The sequence below is a fragment of the Capra hircus genome, chromosome 25 (assembly GCF_001704415.2).
Source record: "Capra hircus breed San Clemente chromosome 25, ASM170441v1, whole genome shotgun sequence".
Lineage (NCBI taxonomy): Eukaryota > Metazoa > Chordata > Mammalia > Artiodactyla > Bovidae > Capra > Capra hircus.
The window spans coordinates 687230-703664 of record NC_030832.1 but is presented as its reverse complement, the minus strand read 5'-3'; the positions used below and the strand labels follow the sequence as shown (position 1 = coordinate 703664).

General features: G+C 55.6%; 1 protein-coding gene across 2 annotated transcripts in view; it reads left to right on the top strand.

The window, feature by feature from the left end:
• LMF1 (lipase maturation factor 1) overlaps nucleotides 1-16435 on the top strand; it is a 51451-nt gene that overhangs the window by 8276 nt on the left and 26740 nt on the right. For both annotated transcript variants that reach the window (XM_018040567.1, XM_018040568.1), the window contains exon 3: nucleotides 1561-1571. In XM_018040567.1, the coding sequence (XP_017896056.1) occupies nucleotides 1561-1571 (11 nt within the window). The remainder of the gene's footprint in view (nucleotides 1-1560; nucleotides 1572-16435) is intronic.

Genomic DNA, 16435 nt, shown 5'->3' with positions numbered 1-16435 from the left:
CCTTCCTCTCCTCTGCTCACCAATGTCACTTATTGGGAGAACTTACTTCTTCCATCAGGCAGCGTGTGACTGGCTGTTGTAAAGGGTTTACTGTGGAAGCTCAGGCTCCTGCTCAGCAGAGAGCTCAAGCCGTTTCCTGTCTTCCTCCTCCAAGCGGTGTTCCCTGTGGGAAGCCCGCCTCTCTCAGGCTGGATGGATGAGCACCCCAACTGCTCCTGGCCTCATTGCGTGCCTGGTTGCCAGGCTGATGGGGTCTGTGTCCTACCTTCTCTGGGGGAAGGTGCCTGGTGTAGGAAACAGGCGCTTGGGGTCCCCTCGGACCTGCCCTCCCCTTACTGGGGGCTTGCAAATCTTGGACTCCCTGTCCTTTCACGTGTCAATACTTCATCGAACAAATGTTTGTCTTAAAGCATCTCTATTTACATATCACGAAGTGTAACTATTTAACTTGTGCAAGAATAGCCACCATCTACCTCTAAAACGTTTCCTCAGCCTGCGTCCCCACTCACCCTCGGCACCGCTCTCCGTGTCCTGTCTGTGCCTCACACGGCTGGGGACACCTGTGGCCTCCGCGTCCGGCTGCCACCACCGAACAGGCGTGTGGCTTATCCGTGGTGCAGCCAAGGCCAGTGCCTGGTCCTCTCACTTCCTGGGCCCTCGCTGAGCCGGGCAGTCGTGCCCTTTATCCTGGGGTCTGCGTGCTGGCATCGTGTTGACTGGAGGAGAGGATTCATGGTGTGAGGAGTGTCCTGGGTCCACTCACGTTACATTGTGGGGCTCCCTCCCGTGACCTGGGGTTCACACACGTGTGTCCTCCCCAGGGCCCCAGCTCCCTCAGGGAAGGCATGTGTGACACGTCCTCCCCTTAGGGCTGCTTTTCTGATAATCTGTGCTCAGCGGAACGCGGTGTCATTTGAAATGAATGATTCTGGGGTAGGACATTTTCATGGTGCTTGAAGGAAATCTTTGCAGTGAAACCAAGCGCAGGTGATCTTTGAACGGGGATCAGAATTGCATGCGCCCCATCTACACAGGCTTCTCACCACACCTCTAAGAAAAACCACTCCACTGCAGAAGCAACAGCCCAGCTGGCGCCAGGTTGTTCAGGGGTGAAGAGCGTTACATGTACTTTTCCAAACATACTTACTCATCCCCTGCTGTGGGGGATGGGGCCAGTAAGAAACTCCTGTCAGTGACGGTTACCTGGGGACCTAAGGTGTGCCCGAGGTTCAGTAAACAAGGGCAGGTCTCCCCTCACCTCACCTGCACTCAGACGCCCAGGGCAGGTGCGCCTCAGCGAGCCCTCCACTCAGACACTTGAGTGCAGATTTTCCTCAGGTTCACCTCGACTGAGACCTCTGAAGGCCGCTCTCCCCCTAGCTTCCGCTCTGCTCTGCCACCTGAGGGCCCTTCTTCCTTGTGGCCCAGTAATGTGACCTCTGACCTCTGTGACCTGTGCCCATTCTGTTTGGAGACAGTGGGTCAGTCTTCCTTTTGCAGGTAAAGCGATGCATTAATCAGAAGCTGTTTGGTGACAGCTCTTCTCCTCTTGTCTTTCAGGTACTCCTTTGGTAAGTGGCGGTCACATAATCTGGGTGTCGGCTGAGCACGCCGGCGAGTCTCGTCTCCCGCAGCTGCACCAGCTGCCTCGGGCCTGTGTCCTCACCCATGGTCTCTGCCAGATGAGGCCAGATGCCGCCTCGCACCTCCACCCATCACGCCTCCCATGCTGGCTGTGGGCACCCAGCAGGCGTCCAGGACGTCGGCACTGGTGTTCCTGCTAGTGACTGGAGGGCCACAGTGCCCTGCAGGCCGGCCCTCACTCCCCAGCGTGCATGGAGACACCCCAGAAGGCACAGGATTCCTGGGGCCCCACGGGCTTGGGTCTTCCTGGATTTCTGCCGGGAGACTGCAGGTCCTGCCGTGCTCTGCGGGTAGCACCACCCCACAGGCCCCCGAGTTGGCAGAAATGCAGGGCTTGGAGAGTGCGGCCAGTCTGGACCCCAGTCCTCTGAGCTTGGGAGCAGAAGCAGGGGCTCCCTGTGGCCCTGAGGCCTGCACTGGGTGGTGAGGGGTGTGGCGACCTCCCGTGCTGGGTGGTGGTGGGGGCAATCTCCTGTGCTGGCCTCACCTCGGCATCCAGGACCACCCCCGTCATGCTCTCTGTCTGGCCTCTGTCAGAGGTCAATGTCTTCAGCTTCACTCCTCAAAGGTCACTCCCTCACCAGCAGAGCAGGGCCACCTGTGATGAGCAGGACAAGGGACTGGAGCTTGTGGCCTCGAGCAGGGACTGCATATGGGCTCCCTGGACTGTCTGGCAGCCATTACTGGGACATAGTAGCACCCAGCATCTCTCTTCAGTTCTGTGTGGGTTCCCTGTGGGTTCTGTCCAGTGGGCTCCCAAGGGAAGAATGGCCGTGGGGCGGGGCCGGCGCTGGACAGAGGCCCTGGGTGAGGATGGAGGCGGGGGTGTCGGGGTGGAGACTTGGGTGGGGTCTCTGTGAGTGTGAGCACTTCTTGAAGCCTGGCGTGGGCACACGGTCCTCTGAGGGAAGCCTGTCCTCCTTGGTTCTGAGGATCCAGGAGGAGCTGGGTGTAGGGGGGAGCCGGAGAAGGAGCCATAGATTCTTCTGTGCACTCGGGCCAGTCCTGCTGACCCCAGGCCTGCACACACATGTACAGGGGACACCAGGCTGCCCAGCCAGAGTGGACTGCCAGGGGCTGCCCGCACAGTTGAAACAACAGACGTGCTCTCCCATGGGCGTCACACCCTTACCCACAGCAGGATGCCAAGCACAAGGGGATAAAGGACCAGGGCCGCAGGGGAAAAAACTACAATGTCTGGAATAAAAGCTCACGGGTAGGGCTGGATACAGGGGGCAGGGTCAGGAATAAATGGAGGAGGAGCCACCAGGCCAGGGACCTGGACTGAGGAGCAGAGCCCAGCCTTTGGATGGAGGGAACAGGGAGCCCCTAAGGGCCTTTCACCTCGGAGGACAGGTGCAGGGGGCACTATTTGTGGAGGCGCATTCCAGGGGCAGGGGTGGCAGGAGGGGTACCAGCCATGCCCAGGACACAAAACCTGTGTTTCCTCCTCTCCTGCTCTAAAACACAGGACAGGGGCTTTCTTGGTGGGCCAGGGGTACAGAATCCACTTCCCAATGCATGGGACATGGGTTTGATTCCTGGTTGGGAAACTAAGATCCCACATGCCTTGGGGCAATGAAGCCCATGCAACTGGAAGGACTGATGCTGAACCTGAAGCTCCAGTCCTTTGGCCACTTGATGTGGCTGACTCACTGGAAAAGGCCCTGATGCTGGAGAGACTGAAGGCAGGAGAAGGGGACGATAGAGGATGAGATGGTTGGATGGCATCACTGACTCAGTGGACATGAGTCTGAGAAAACTCCAAGGGATGGTGATGAACAGGGAGGCCCGGCGTGCTGCAGTCCATGGGTCACAGAGTCAGACACAACTGAGAGTGAACCGAGCTGACTGCAGCTAGAGTCCGTATGCTGCACCAAAGGTCACAGCCAGATAAATAGAGAGATTTACAGAATGAAGTACAGGAAGGTTTAAAGCGAAAGTAGCCACGTGTCTTGCAAGGAGGCGCCTGTGACAGGCAGGGTGGGGGCAGGACCCTCCTCCTCTGTGGAGCGACTCGGTGTGAACTGCAGGTAGGTTTGAGAAGTTAATGGTGGACATTGTATCCCTACTAAAGTGTACTTGCAGCCAGGGCACCAGTACTCAGCACCCATCCAGGGGATCTACAAGGGCAGGACGGAGAAGCAGGGACAAGACTGAAGTTTACAGGGAGCAGGAAGTCAAGTGTAAGCTAACTGGCGGTGCAGCAGCCGTGCTGAGACACTGGGCAGCCTGCGGTCCTCAGGGCGGCGCGGGCCACAGCCCACGGAGGGGGCGCGTTTCTGGGTCATTATTTTTACCACAGTAGCTGCTGTTTCTCTACACACGGTGTTTGACACCATGAAAGATACTGGAGATGCACAGCCCACAGAAATGGGCCTGCTGCAGAGTGGACACACCTGAGGAAAACCCTAACAACCCTGAAGATGTGGGCCTGAAAGACAGTCACAGCCTGAAAGTGGGAGTCATGTTGTATCAGGCGGGAGTTTTTAGGACTTAGGCCCAGGAGGCAGCATCTCTAGTAACCCTGAGAGAACTCCTCCAAGGGGGCCAAGGCAGTAACCAGGTTATGTAGAAGTTTTGCAACAAAGGGCCGGTAGTATAGCTGAGAAGAGGAGAGAAGCTAAAGGCAAAGGAGAAAAGGAAAGATATACCCATCTGAATGCAGAGTTCCAAAGACTAGCAAGAAAAGATAAGGAAGCCTTCCTTAGTGATCAATGCAAAGAAATAGACGAAAACAATAGAATAGGAAAGAAATTAGAGATACCAAGGAAATAGTTCATGCAAAGATGGATTCAATAAAGGACAGAAATGGTATGGACCTAACAGAAGCAGAAGATATTAAGAAGAAGTGACATGAATACACAGAACTGTACAAAAAAGACCTTAGTGACCCAGATAACCACGATGGTGTGATCACTCACCTAGAGCCAGACATCCTGAAATGGAAAGCCAAGTGGGCCTTAGGAAGCATCACTACAAACAAAGCTAGTGGAGGTGATGGAATTCCAGTTGCGCTATTTCAAATCCTAAAAGATGATGTTGTGAAAGTGCTGCACTCAGTATGCTAGCAAATTTGGAAAACTCAGCAGTGGCCACAGGACTGAAAAAGGTCAGTTTTCATTCCAATCCCAAAGAAGGGCAATGCCAAAGAATGTTTAAACTACTGCACAATTGCACTCATCTTACCTGCTAGCAAAGTAACGTTCAAAATTCTCCAGCCCAGGCTTCAACAGTATGTGAACCAAGAACTTTCAGACGTTCAAGCTGGATTTAGAAAAGACAAAGGAACCAGAGATCAAATTGCCAACATCCGCTGGATCATTGAAAAAGCAAGAGAGTTCCAGAAAAACATCTATTTCTGCTTTATTGATTACACCAAAGCCTTTGACTGTGTGGATCACCACAAACAGTGGAAAATCCTTCAAGAGATGGGAATACCAGACCACCTTACCTGCCTCCTGAGAAATCTGTATGCAAGTCAAGAAGCAACAGTTAGAACTGGACATAAACAACGGACTGGTTCCAAGTAGGAAAAGGAGTACGTCAAGGCTGTATATTGTCACCTTGCTTATTTAACTTATATGCAGAGTACATCATGAGAAATGCTGGGCTGGATGAAGCACAAGCTGGAATCAAGATTGCCAATTGAAATATCAATAACCTCAGATACACAGATGACACCACCCTTATGGCAGAAAGTGAAGAGGAACTAAATAGCCTCTTGATGAAAGTGAAAGAGGAGAGTGAAAAAGTTGACTTAAAACTCAGCATTCAAAAGATGAAGATCAGGCCATCCAGTCCCATCACTTCATGGCAAATAAATGGGGAAACAGTGGCTGACTTTATTTTGGGGGGCTTCAAAATCACTGCAGATGGTGACTGCAGCCATAAAATTAAAGATGCTTGCTCCTTGGAAGAAAAGCTGTGACCAACCTAGACAGCATATTAAAAAGCAGAGACATTACTTTGCTAACAAAGGTCCATCTAGTCAAAGGTATCGTTTGTCCAGTAGTCATGTATGGATGTGAGAATTGGACCATAAAGAAAACTGAGCACCAAAGAATTGATGCTTTTGAACTGTGGTGTTGGAGAAGACTCTTGGACAGTCCCTTGGACTGCAAGATCAAACCAGTCCATCCTAGAGGAGATCAGTCCTGAAGGACTGATGCTGAAGCTGAAACTCCAATACTTTGGGCACCTGGTGCAAAGAACTGATTCCTTAGAAAAGACCCTGATGCTGGGAAAGATCGAAAGTGGGAGGAGAAGGGGACGACAGAGGATGAGATGGTTGGATGGCATCACCGACTCAATGGACATGAGTTTGAGTAAGCTCCAAGAGTTGGTGATGGACAGGAAGGCCTGGCGTGCTGCAGTCCATGGGGTCACAAAGAGTCAGACACAATTAAGCGACTGAACTGAACTGAGTCTGAATGTCAGAAGATTATTGTAAATTAAAGAAAACCAGATATGCCGAGTGCAGCGCTTCTCTGTGTGTGGGAAGACGCATGAGTCTGCACTCACGGAATCGTTCCTTGATGGGCACCTCAGCGCTTGGTGCCAGTGTCCCGAGTTTCCACATCCTGAGTATCCTCGGGGCTCACCAGCTCACGCTGAAGGGGTGTGATCGGTGAGGACTGTGACAGCCTTTGTTTACTGAGCTGGCAGGAAATACTCCATTTCTCAGTTTCCTCCTCTTGATCTGGAATTCGACCAATGTTTGGGAGACATTACATGACCAAGTTTTGTCCCAGGATACTGGAGGCTCGTCCTGAGTCAGGCGAAAGTTCCTGTTGATACGCTGCTCCAGCTGCTAATTTCCAGATTAGGCCCTGTTGATAATTAAAGATTCTCTGGATCCTCCATCTTATTACTTACCACTATGATCCAGGAAATGTTTTCCCTTGTTGCTTCTTCCCGTGCCTGGGAATCACACTGTCACAATTATTTTGCATGAGTCCTAAGCGTGATCTGGTTCCCCAAGCTGTTCAGCCGTCCTCAGTTTTGTAGGCGTCCAGGCTACACAGTGGGTGCCATAAGGGACAAGACCCGAGTAACGCCACCAGCCCCACTGACGGAGTCGCCGTGCAGCAGGGAGACACGGAGCACGACTTGGAGACAAAGCGATGATCCGTGTAACTGGCTAAAATCCAGTCACGATGAACCATGAAGTCCACGGGAGAGCCAGCTGGAAAGCGAATTCCGGCAGGATCAAGAAGAGAAAGATAAAATGTTTTCATCTTTGTTTACAAAGGCATATTTTATCAACTTGTAGTAGGTCACAGCATAAGAGAACAGGCTTTACTGTAGAACAAAGTTTTAAGCTGGTGTGTTTTCCTCGACGGAGCCGATGGGGGTGAACCATGTGAGTTGTGCCATGTGTTGTGCACATGAGCTGAGAGCACAGCGGATCCTCCAGGCGGCATCTCAAGTGGTGAATCGCAGTGTTTAAAATAAACACAAGTGGGCTGTGCGGGAGGCCATAGCGGGGCGGGCAAGGGTCTGGCGGGGAGCCTGGGCTGCGGACCGGCTGAGTTGGGTCACCTGCCGCTGGGTATCTGGTGCAGAGCAGCGCCCGCCCTCACTCCCACCTGTTAGGTCTTCCCCAAGGCTGGCCAGGCAGCCGCATGTTCATGTGGCCTGGATGCTTGACCCCCGTTCCGTCACAGCGGCACTTCCCGCCAGCTGTTGCAAATTAAAGGCTCCCTGTGACCCTTACCTCTCTTAAATTCATGCTTTAAAAACAGCTTAATGAGGGCTTTACTGGCCCAATTGGAAGTTTGTATTAAAACCCGTCAGTGCTGGAGTGGAGCCTGCCTGCAGGAAGCGATTAGCCAGTCTCAAGTTCAGAGCCGCTGTGGCCACAGCAAGGCCACCAAAGCGTTTCCAGAACCTTGCCAGCCAGCTCAAGCTTTGCCTGTCCCTCACATCAAGCCCCATGTCCCAGAAAGCAGTTTCTTGTGATTAAATTTCCCAGGATCAGAGGCAGTTGAGGACACCCTGCCATGAGCTCGCTCTTCCAGGGAGCCCTGCCTCCACTGTCCCAGCCCTCCGACCTCCCAGAGATGTGGGTGCTGCTGGGCTGTGTGGTTCTGGCCTCATGTCTGGTCGAGTCCTTGGAAAGGACTGAGAGCCTGGGTCAGGTGACTCGGGGCTGCCGTGGACCCAGAGGAGCTGGTGGTTCCCAGAGGGAGGCAGGAGGCACCACTGTGTCCTCACCGTGCGTGGCCGGGAAGGGGCCCTCCTCGCTGGGGCCCCAGCACCGCCTGCCCATCTGGCCTGAGCCTCCTCAGGCTGCTCTGGGCCTTGCTGTCTCCTCTCTGTCCCCTCCCGGCCACAGGGAGCACAGTGCGGGAGACCCGCTGCCCAGGGGAGGGGCTGGGGTGGGAGAACCAAAGGCTCCACCCCATGTTCAGCACCTGCCTGACCTCCGTCCTCACCTGGAGCCCGCTCAGCTCTGCGCACAAGCGTGGACACAGCTTGTTGGCGTCCCCACACGACCGTGTCGAGTCCCGCCTTTCTCTTTTCTCACTTGGCAGAATCTGGTGACTGTCACTTAGTGGAACCAAGAAGAAAATATATTTTGAAGACTTTTTTCTTGTTCACATAATTATTGAGGCTTTAGTTGTTCTGAATTTCTCCCATTACATCTCGTTACCCGTTTGTTTCTAAAACAGAAGCAGAATTCTAGAATATTGAAGAAACCCTGAATTTGAGGGCTTTTGTCTAGAATCTTCTAAATTGCCTCGTACTTTTATTCAGTCGCGTAGATGCTGGGCCAGTGTTTCCCTTTCAGTTCACAGTATAGCTGATGATGAGCATCGCGATGGGCAGAAGGCTCCTGGGTGCCAGCGCCCAGGCTGTCGAGGCAGGCTCATCGGCACCTGGTTCTTAGAGGCCTGTGGCTGGTCTTGCAGCCCCAGTATGCTTGCTGACCAGCCGCCCTCCCCCTGCCCCCAAGCCCAGCCCCACGCGACTCTCCTGAGATGACCAGAGCTTGTGTGGCCCCTCCGCCCTCCAGTAGCCATGTGGCTCCTTTCAAAGAACTGGTTTTATTTATCAGATTTTTAAAAATGTGTTCTGGCTCATTAAATTTTACTTTTTATAGGTCGCTTCCTCCTGGGAGGAAGGAATTTAGTATTTTCTAAGATCTTGAGTTGATTAACTCATTATTTGTCCATTCTTCTTACCTGAAATGAAAGCGTGGAGACAGGTGGTCACCCCCCTGTGACTGGTCCTGGGCCTCTGTGGGCTGAGGCCCGGTGTCCCCGACAAGGGGCAGACACGCAGTTTCATAACCTTCAGGTGTTGCTGCCTCTTTAGCCCAGGTGCTGTTTAAAGAGGGTCAGAAACTCCAAACGCTTAAGGCTTTGTAGGTTATCTCTGGTTGGTCAGTTTCTGATTTCGTTACACTGCAACCAGAGAGTATGGCCTGAAGATCGTTCTTTTCATTATTTTTTAAGTTAGGTGTGTGAGGGGATCAGAAATTCAAGATGTATTACACAACCTATAATACAAACAGCTCACCGTGGTTTTCCTGCGCTCACCCCATCCTGTTCTCGGGGTGACTCCATCTCCCCAAGCAGTTCTGCCTTTTGGGTTTCTGTTGGGTTTATCCAGTATTGTTTCTGTCGGCTTTATCCGGTCGTGTTTATCGGGTCATGTTTCCGTCGTGTTTCCGTCGCGTTTATCTGGTCGTGTTTCCCTCGGGTTTACCCGGTCATGTTTTCCTCATGTTTCCGTCGGGTTTATCCGGTTGTGTTTCTGTCAGGTTTATCCAGTCATGTTTCCGTCGCGTTTATTGTTATGCTCCGAGCCTGTATCTCCGAACCGACCGAGAGAGCAAGTCCACCACAGTAATGCAAAGGCAAGAAGGGAGTTTGTTTATTCCTAGCGCGCTAGGGCCCAAGTCTCATCCCGCACAAGGGAATCCGACAAGAGCCCCGAACAAAGGAGTATGGCAGCTTCTATACAGGCAGTTCTTTGTCTCAGTTACAGGAGTAGCTGGCGTTACATGATTGGCCAGGCAGGATGAGCGCATATCCTGTCTCTTTCTGGTAAACATGACTCAGGTCCACCTCCCTAACGCTCTTCCTCCATCTCAGGTCAGCCGTCACAAGTGTCATTAAGTTAGTATTTGGTCTTTACACTGCAACCATGTAAATATTGTTGAGAGCTAAGCTGATAGTGAAGTATGATAGTTTTCTCTAATAACTTTTTTTGCCCGGATCCACACAGCTTGTGGGGTCTCATTTCCCCAGCTGGGGATCGAAGTCGGGCAGTGAGAGCCCAGAACCCTAACCGCTGGACGGCCAGGGCACTCCCTGGCTGGCTCTTCCTCTGCTTCTTCATCTCTGATCACACTTCACTCGGCAGCTCTTCCACACTGGCCAGCGCAGCGGCTCGGCCCCTCCCGACACTGTTTATCTCTCACTGTTGTGACACAGGAGAGCCTGTCAGCGCCCCTCAGCCCACAGAGGCGTCTGCTTGCGCACTGTCACCGTTTGGAGCGCGGACTTCCAAGGCCTTGGATTGGGGTTGTGGGCAGCTGGACGCTCTGTCCGACCAGGCACCACTGATGACTCGCTGCCCTGTTCATCCCAGGGCCCTTGTGGTCTGGGGGCAGGAGCCTCACTGTGCTGGGGTGAGGCCAGAGGCGCAGCGCGTCCCCACCGCCTCCTCCCGGGGGTGTCTTGGAGTGCACCCTCAGGGTCGTTTTTAAGAAGCCCTTTCTTTGATCAGATTTGCACAGAACAGCTAAAAGCAGCTGGCGAGATGGCCCTTGTCCTTGTTTCCTCAGCATTGATCGTCACCTGTCTCAGGCGAGGCCAACAGGCAGGCTTTGTTCCCGTCACCCCAGTGCTGCTGCCATGCCAGGGACACGCCTGTGTCCTGAGCCTGGACGGCTCTGAGGAGCGAGCGAAGGCTTTGGTCTCAGTGAGCCCACTGCGGCCCGCAGAGAAGGCCCTGGTCTCTGAGCCCACCGCGGCCCAAGTCCGGAGTGTGTCCCTGGAGCATCTGGCTCCACGGCCCCGTTGTTGGGCGCGGGAGGAACACAGCGTCGGCAAGCCTGCCCTCCGCCAGCGCAGGGAGAGGCGTTAGGTCGGCCTGGGTCGGCAGTTGTGCACCAGCTCCTTTTGGCATCTTGAAACAGCGATTGTAAACGAGGAAGCCATGCTTTGCTGCTGTCACAACAGCAGCTCTCGTCTGCGTGGACCCGCTGAGAGGAGGCCGGCACCAGCGCAGTGTCCTCCCGTGAGCAGCTCCCAGCCTGTCCAGCAGGCCTGGTGGCCACGTCCTCCACTTACCGGGGAGGGGCCCCCTCCTTAACCCAGGATTTTGCACTCAGCATGGGATGCTGGCTCGTCTCCAGTTCATGTCCAGTTGATACGGTTTTCCATTTGGCTTCAGCCTCAACGCCTGTCTTTTGAGCATTCAGAAGACAGACCGGATTCAGGGGTGAAACCTACGTGGTGTCCGTGGACCCAGGTGGGCCTCAGCAGGGACTGCTCTCCCCCTCTGGCCTGTACCCCCACTACCTCTGACGTAGGTCTTTGGTGGGTGCCAAAACCCTCCCCACAGCACGTCAGCCTGGTTCCCGCTGGAGCGCGTCTCAGCTCCGAGCCTGCAGGATGCGTGGAGCTCAGCTCCTCTGAGTGGTCACGGGCAGCAGCGGGCAGCCCCCTAGACAGGAGCCTCAGTGGGGCTCCAGGAACCTGGCTCAGAAGCCGGGCTGGTGGTGTGCTTGTGCGTCATGTCGAGAGCCCCGAGTCCTCGTGTCCTGAGTGTCTGTGGAGCAGCTGTGCTTGCCGTGAGGTGTCCGGAGCTCAGGGGCTGCCTCGAGCTCTGCACAAAGGCCGGGTCTTGGGCTGGACCCAGGTGGAGCACTGGGTGGAACCCCTGCAGGCAGAGCCCCTGAGCAGCAGCCCAGTCGGCAGTGGGATGGGTCACAGCCCCAGCCACGCATTGTTGGGGGGCGGCTGAGGCAAAGCCCCCAAGTCCACCATCCAGGCAGCTTATCCTGATGGAAAGTGTCAACACGGCCTCAAAGAGATCTAACGTGGCTTCCCAGTCTGTTCAGAGTCCCTGGAGCCTTCCGCCCAGCCCCTCCATGGACATCTTACTGAGCCAGCCCTGGACATTGCGGCTGGACTAGAGACTAAATTGGGCTTGTCTGCTGTTTTCTCAGGACTGGGCAGGCTGGTGGCCGCCCCTTTGGAGCACGTTGTGCACCTCCGGTGGCCTGCCCCCCAGCTCCTGCAGCAGGACCGGAAGGTGGGGGAGGGCGCCCCACTTTGGGGGAGTCAGAGGCTCAGGTGGGGAGCTGGTTACATACACGCTACTTCTGCTCTCGTTACTCCGTGATAAGGTTCACTCAGCACAGTGCTGCTCAGCGTGCAAGGCCATGTTTTTGCCATGTTAAGCAGTGTGTCCTCTCTTCCATCTTGCCTCTAGAAGCTGTTTTGAAATCCATGACCAAGGAGTTAACCAGATTTACCTCTGGGTGAGCAGGTCGCTTCCTGCTTCTTTCTGGTTCTGAGTTATCTTCGCTAAATGTTTTTGCTTTCTGTTAAGGATGAATATGTTAGTTTTAGTAAGTTAGCTTTAATAAGTGAAATCAAAGGTGAGTGGACGTGAGCTGGGCCAGGGTTATCCACAGGAGCTTCTAAAAGCCCTGTTGGTGGTTGCCCAGGCTGAAGGAATGTCTCCACCTCACAGGAGGGGCTTCATGCCCTGGAGCGAGTCTCAGAGTCTCAGCAAGGAGGCGAAGGTGGAGCGCAGGCAAGGTTCAGGCCCCACCGGGGTTTGGGGCGGGGCCCAGCATCCTGGGATTTAGGAGGGTGCAGGTCTTTGGGGCTGGAAGGTAGCAGGGTGTCCACCCACCAAGTAGGACCCGTCTTTGGCCAGTCCCAAGGTTGGCCTGCTCCTGGGACCGCTGCCTGGCAGGAGGTGCTGCCCAGGGATGCCTGGATCCCACAGATGGGCCATCCTCCCTGGGGACAGCCCTTACAAGAGAGCCCTCTGGGGTGGAGTCGAGCAGGCAGGATGGGGCTGGGACAATCTCAAGGTCTGAGCTTCCAGACACCCGGCAACGGGCGCAGAGAGCTCACCTGGCTGCCTCCTCCTCCGTGCCCGAGGCCGGGGCTGGGGGCAGGGATCACAGGGACCCCGCCAGGCACTTGGCGCTGCATCGGCACCCGGTAAACTCAGTGCTGTTTTGCCTATGCCTATGCCGTCTGTCGGAGAAGGCAGTGGCACCCCACTCCAGTACTCTTGCCTGGAAAATCCTATGGACGGAGGAGCCTGGTAGGCTGCAGTCCATGGGGTCGCTAAAAGTCGGACATGATAGAGCAACTTGACTTTCACTTTTCACTTTCACGCATTGGTGAAGGAAATGGCAACCCACTCCAGTGTTCTTGCCTGGCCCAGGGACGGGGGAGCCTGGTGGGCTGCTGTCTGTGGGGTCACACAAAGTCGGACACGACTGAAGTGACTTAGCAGCAGCAGCATGCCGTCTGTGCTGTGTCTCGGGTCTGTCCTATTTGATGGTGAGGAATCTCCTTTCATCTAAGGAAGAGCTGTTTGAGCTCCTTCAAGAGCAGCAGTAGGACCCAGGGATGGAAGCACAGAAGCTGGGCCCCGACCTGCAGGCAGCCCTCCAGCTGCAGGCCTCCCATACCCTCCGTGGCTGGGCCCCTCCTTCCTGTGCTCCAAGTGTGTGTATGTGGCTTTGTCCGGAGGCTTGTGTGGTGGTCTATTATTGATACATCCATGCATCTCAGGCCTTAACTTGGTGAAAAGCACCGTCCAGAATGGAGGGAGTGGGTCTCTCCGTGGTCCATTACACAGGACAGTGAGGTAAGGGTCGTGCATTCCCTCCCACCCCCACCACTCTGCCACTCGGTTCAGGACCCGCAGTTGGGACAGCCAGCACCATGAACGTTTGCCTCCTCTTCAGTAACTGGAAAGCTGTCTTCCTCTTGTTCCCTTCTGAGAGTGCCAGAATCAGCCTTGCTGTCACAGCGCCCGTGGCGGCCTGCACTGGAAAATATCGGGGTGTGTGAGCGGCAGCAGTTGCTCTGGTTTGGGAGCCGGCGGCCCTGGGCGGTGCCCTCTGTCTCACCTGCACCCTGAACTGGAGCAGAGCCCCTGCTGTACAGAGAACACGGCGTGCCCCGGGCCCTGCCCTCCTTCCCGCGAGCCCCCGCACGGCTATGCTCTGCATGGGGGGCTGTGGTGTCGCACACTCAGGGCAGGCTCTGCTCACGCCTCACTCCTGCCTCTGGCGGCGCCGGCACTGCCCGAGTGGAAACACAGTCAGAGGCGCTCGTCACCCCACGTCTGCCTCCTCACGGAAGCCATCGCTCTGAAAAACATATCTCTTGCTTTGTTCTGGAAGAAGTTTTGTGTTTAGAGTTACACCTGAATACTTTGTCCAGACTCAGCACCACAGCCCCAGGATGGTGACTTGCAGCTGTCCCGTGAAGCGGACACTGCAGATCTGCGCCAACCTCCTCCAGCAGCGTCTCAGGGTGTCGGCCCCGCGTGGCCAGCGGGCCTGGCCTGCCCAGGCTGGAAGCGGGTCAGAACTCGCCTCGTGTCCGGTGGCCCCAGTGTAGCACCACCCCCTCTCTCGAGGAGTCTGACACGGCTCTCTGAGACGAGCTCCAGCTAATTTCCATGCACAGGAAACAAAAGACAAAGAAACAGTAAGGCACCGTGCCCTCCAGCCTGATATATGTTAAATGTTTGGAATATATTAATCCTGAGAAATCTCTGTTGCCAAGTCTCATTTCCGGTGACAGGAAGCATTCCTGTGTTTACCCCAAGCCCGCAAAGCCAGCCAAGGTCATTACTATGGATCTTGTTTTGGGCTGGCTGGTGACACCTGCATGGACCAGAGCAGCAGGGGACACCTGGGGCTCTGAAGTCTGGTTGCCACAGCAACCGAGTATTAACCAGCACCATGACCAAGTGCAGCGAGAGGAGGGTCACCGCGCAGGTCACACAGGTCACTTCCTGTTCCCTGCATCGCGCAAGGATGTCCGTGAAACACAGACTGGAAATTTGCTAAATGCTTCCTAACTGGGAGCATGCAATTTAAAATTATTTTATTTAAAGCGTGAAGCCTTTAACCAGTTCTTTCAAATTCACCATCCAATCTCTGGCTGAAATCTTCACAGATGTGAGAAGTGACCAGGAGGCTTCTATCCCAGGAGACCTGCCCAGCTCACCCTGGCTCCAGAGGATTCCTGGGCAGATGGGGTCCTGGGGGTGGGGGGACAGTGGACTGGAGGCCAGGCCCAGCTTGGGGCAGTGGAGGGAGGAGGAGTGAGCAGAAGCGGCTGCACGTCTGGGCAGGCAGTGTTAATACCTCTGGGGCCTGACAGTGGCCTAGGCTCCCCGAGGACAGGGCATCTTTGTCGGCAGTTCCAATAGCTGGAAGGGTCAGCAGACCTAGCAAGGCCCCACACAACACGGGGCCTCTGGGAGGGGTGTGAGGTAGACGTGAGGGGCTCCTGCCCTCACTGGACAGGCTCGCGGCCGCCTGGTGCCCCATCCAGGCGGGAACAGACAGACACGCGTGTCCCCTTGACATGCAACGGCTGGCAGCTATTTGTAAACGCCAGCGGGAGACTTTCCCTCAGGTTCTGTGTGGCCTCCCTTGTGCTTTTCACCTGGTCTCATTTTGTATTTTGTCTCAACCGAGAAGGGAGGCGTGTTAGTCTCGTGTTGGGCAGGGAGTGCTGAATGGACGGCGGTGTTGGCAGGGGTCCCGTCTAGGTGAAGGGTGGGTGGACGCTCAGTGTCCAGCCAGCCGCCGTGCCACCCACCCCCTGGCCAGACACTGCACAGCGAAGCTGTCCTTCACTCCGGAACTGTGCTCCTCAGGGGGGCCTGCCTGCTCCAGCCCCTCCGTCTCCCGGCTGACCTGCGACCCGGGCCCCCTCCCTCGAAGGAGGTGTGGCCTCAGGACAGAGGAGCATCCCCAGGACGTGTCCCAGGTGTGAAACGGCCCTTCCTTGGCATCAGCGGCAGCGGACGGCTGCTCTACCTGGAGACCTGCAGCCCCGCGCCCCAGGGAGGTGCCTTCGCTGTCTCCTGCTCCTGACCATGAGGCTAATGGGCTTCCTGCTCACCCCACAGAGGGCACTGTCATCTGTGAAGGATCCTCACCTGCTGCAGTTAACTCCTCTCCTAAGTAACTGTCACAGTTCCGAGGCGGCTGTGAGGCTTCAGCTGCTCTCGGAGCCCTGGGGCAGCTGTGGCCGCTGAAACCTGCTTTAGGTCACCTTTCTTCGCTGTGTGTGCTGCCAGTAACCCTGGGTGACTGACCACAGCACCTGGGAGCCCCCTCTGAGCCCCCGATGGTCAGCAAGCATCTCTCACAGGAGCAGCCTGGTCCCACCCACATCTGTCCTCCAGCGCGATGCCCACTCCGTGGTGGCCATGTGCTCTGCGACGCAGGCCACGCGGGGGCAGAGTTTCTGACCCTTGGTCCTCAACATAAGAGCGTCTCCACTCTTCACAGGCCTGGAGGACAGGGCTGAACGCTGGCACTGTATCCAGGAGCAGCTCTTCGGGGAGCACGTGCCCCAGGTGTGGGGAGTGAGGTCGGCCGAGAGGCTGAGGGCCACATTCAGCCCACCGTGGGCCTCCCTTGGCCGCAGGCAGCCCCGGCAGGCATGGGCCAGGAGAGGGGCACTCAGATCTGCGGTCTGCCCACCCACAGCCAATCTTGCCCCCAGGTGCCCACAGCTTGCAGGGCAGGGAGTGTGTCTGCACTCAG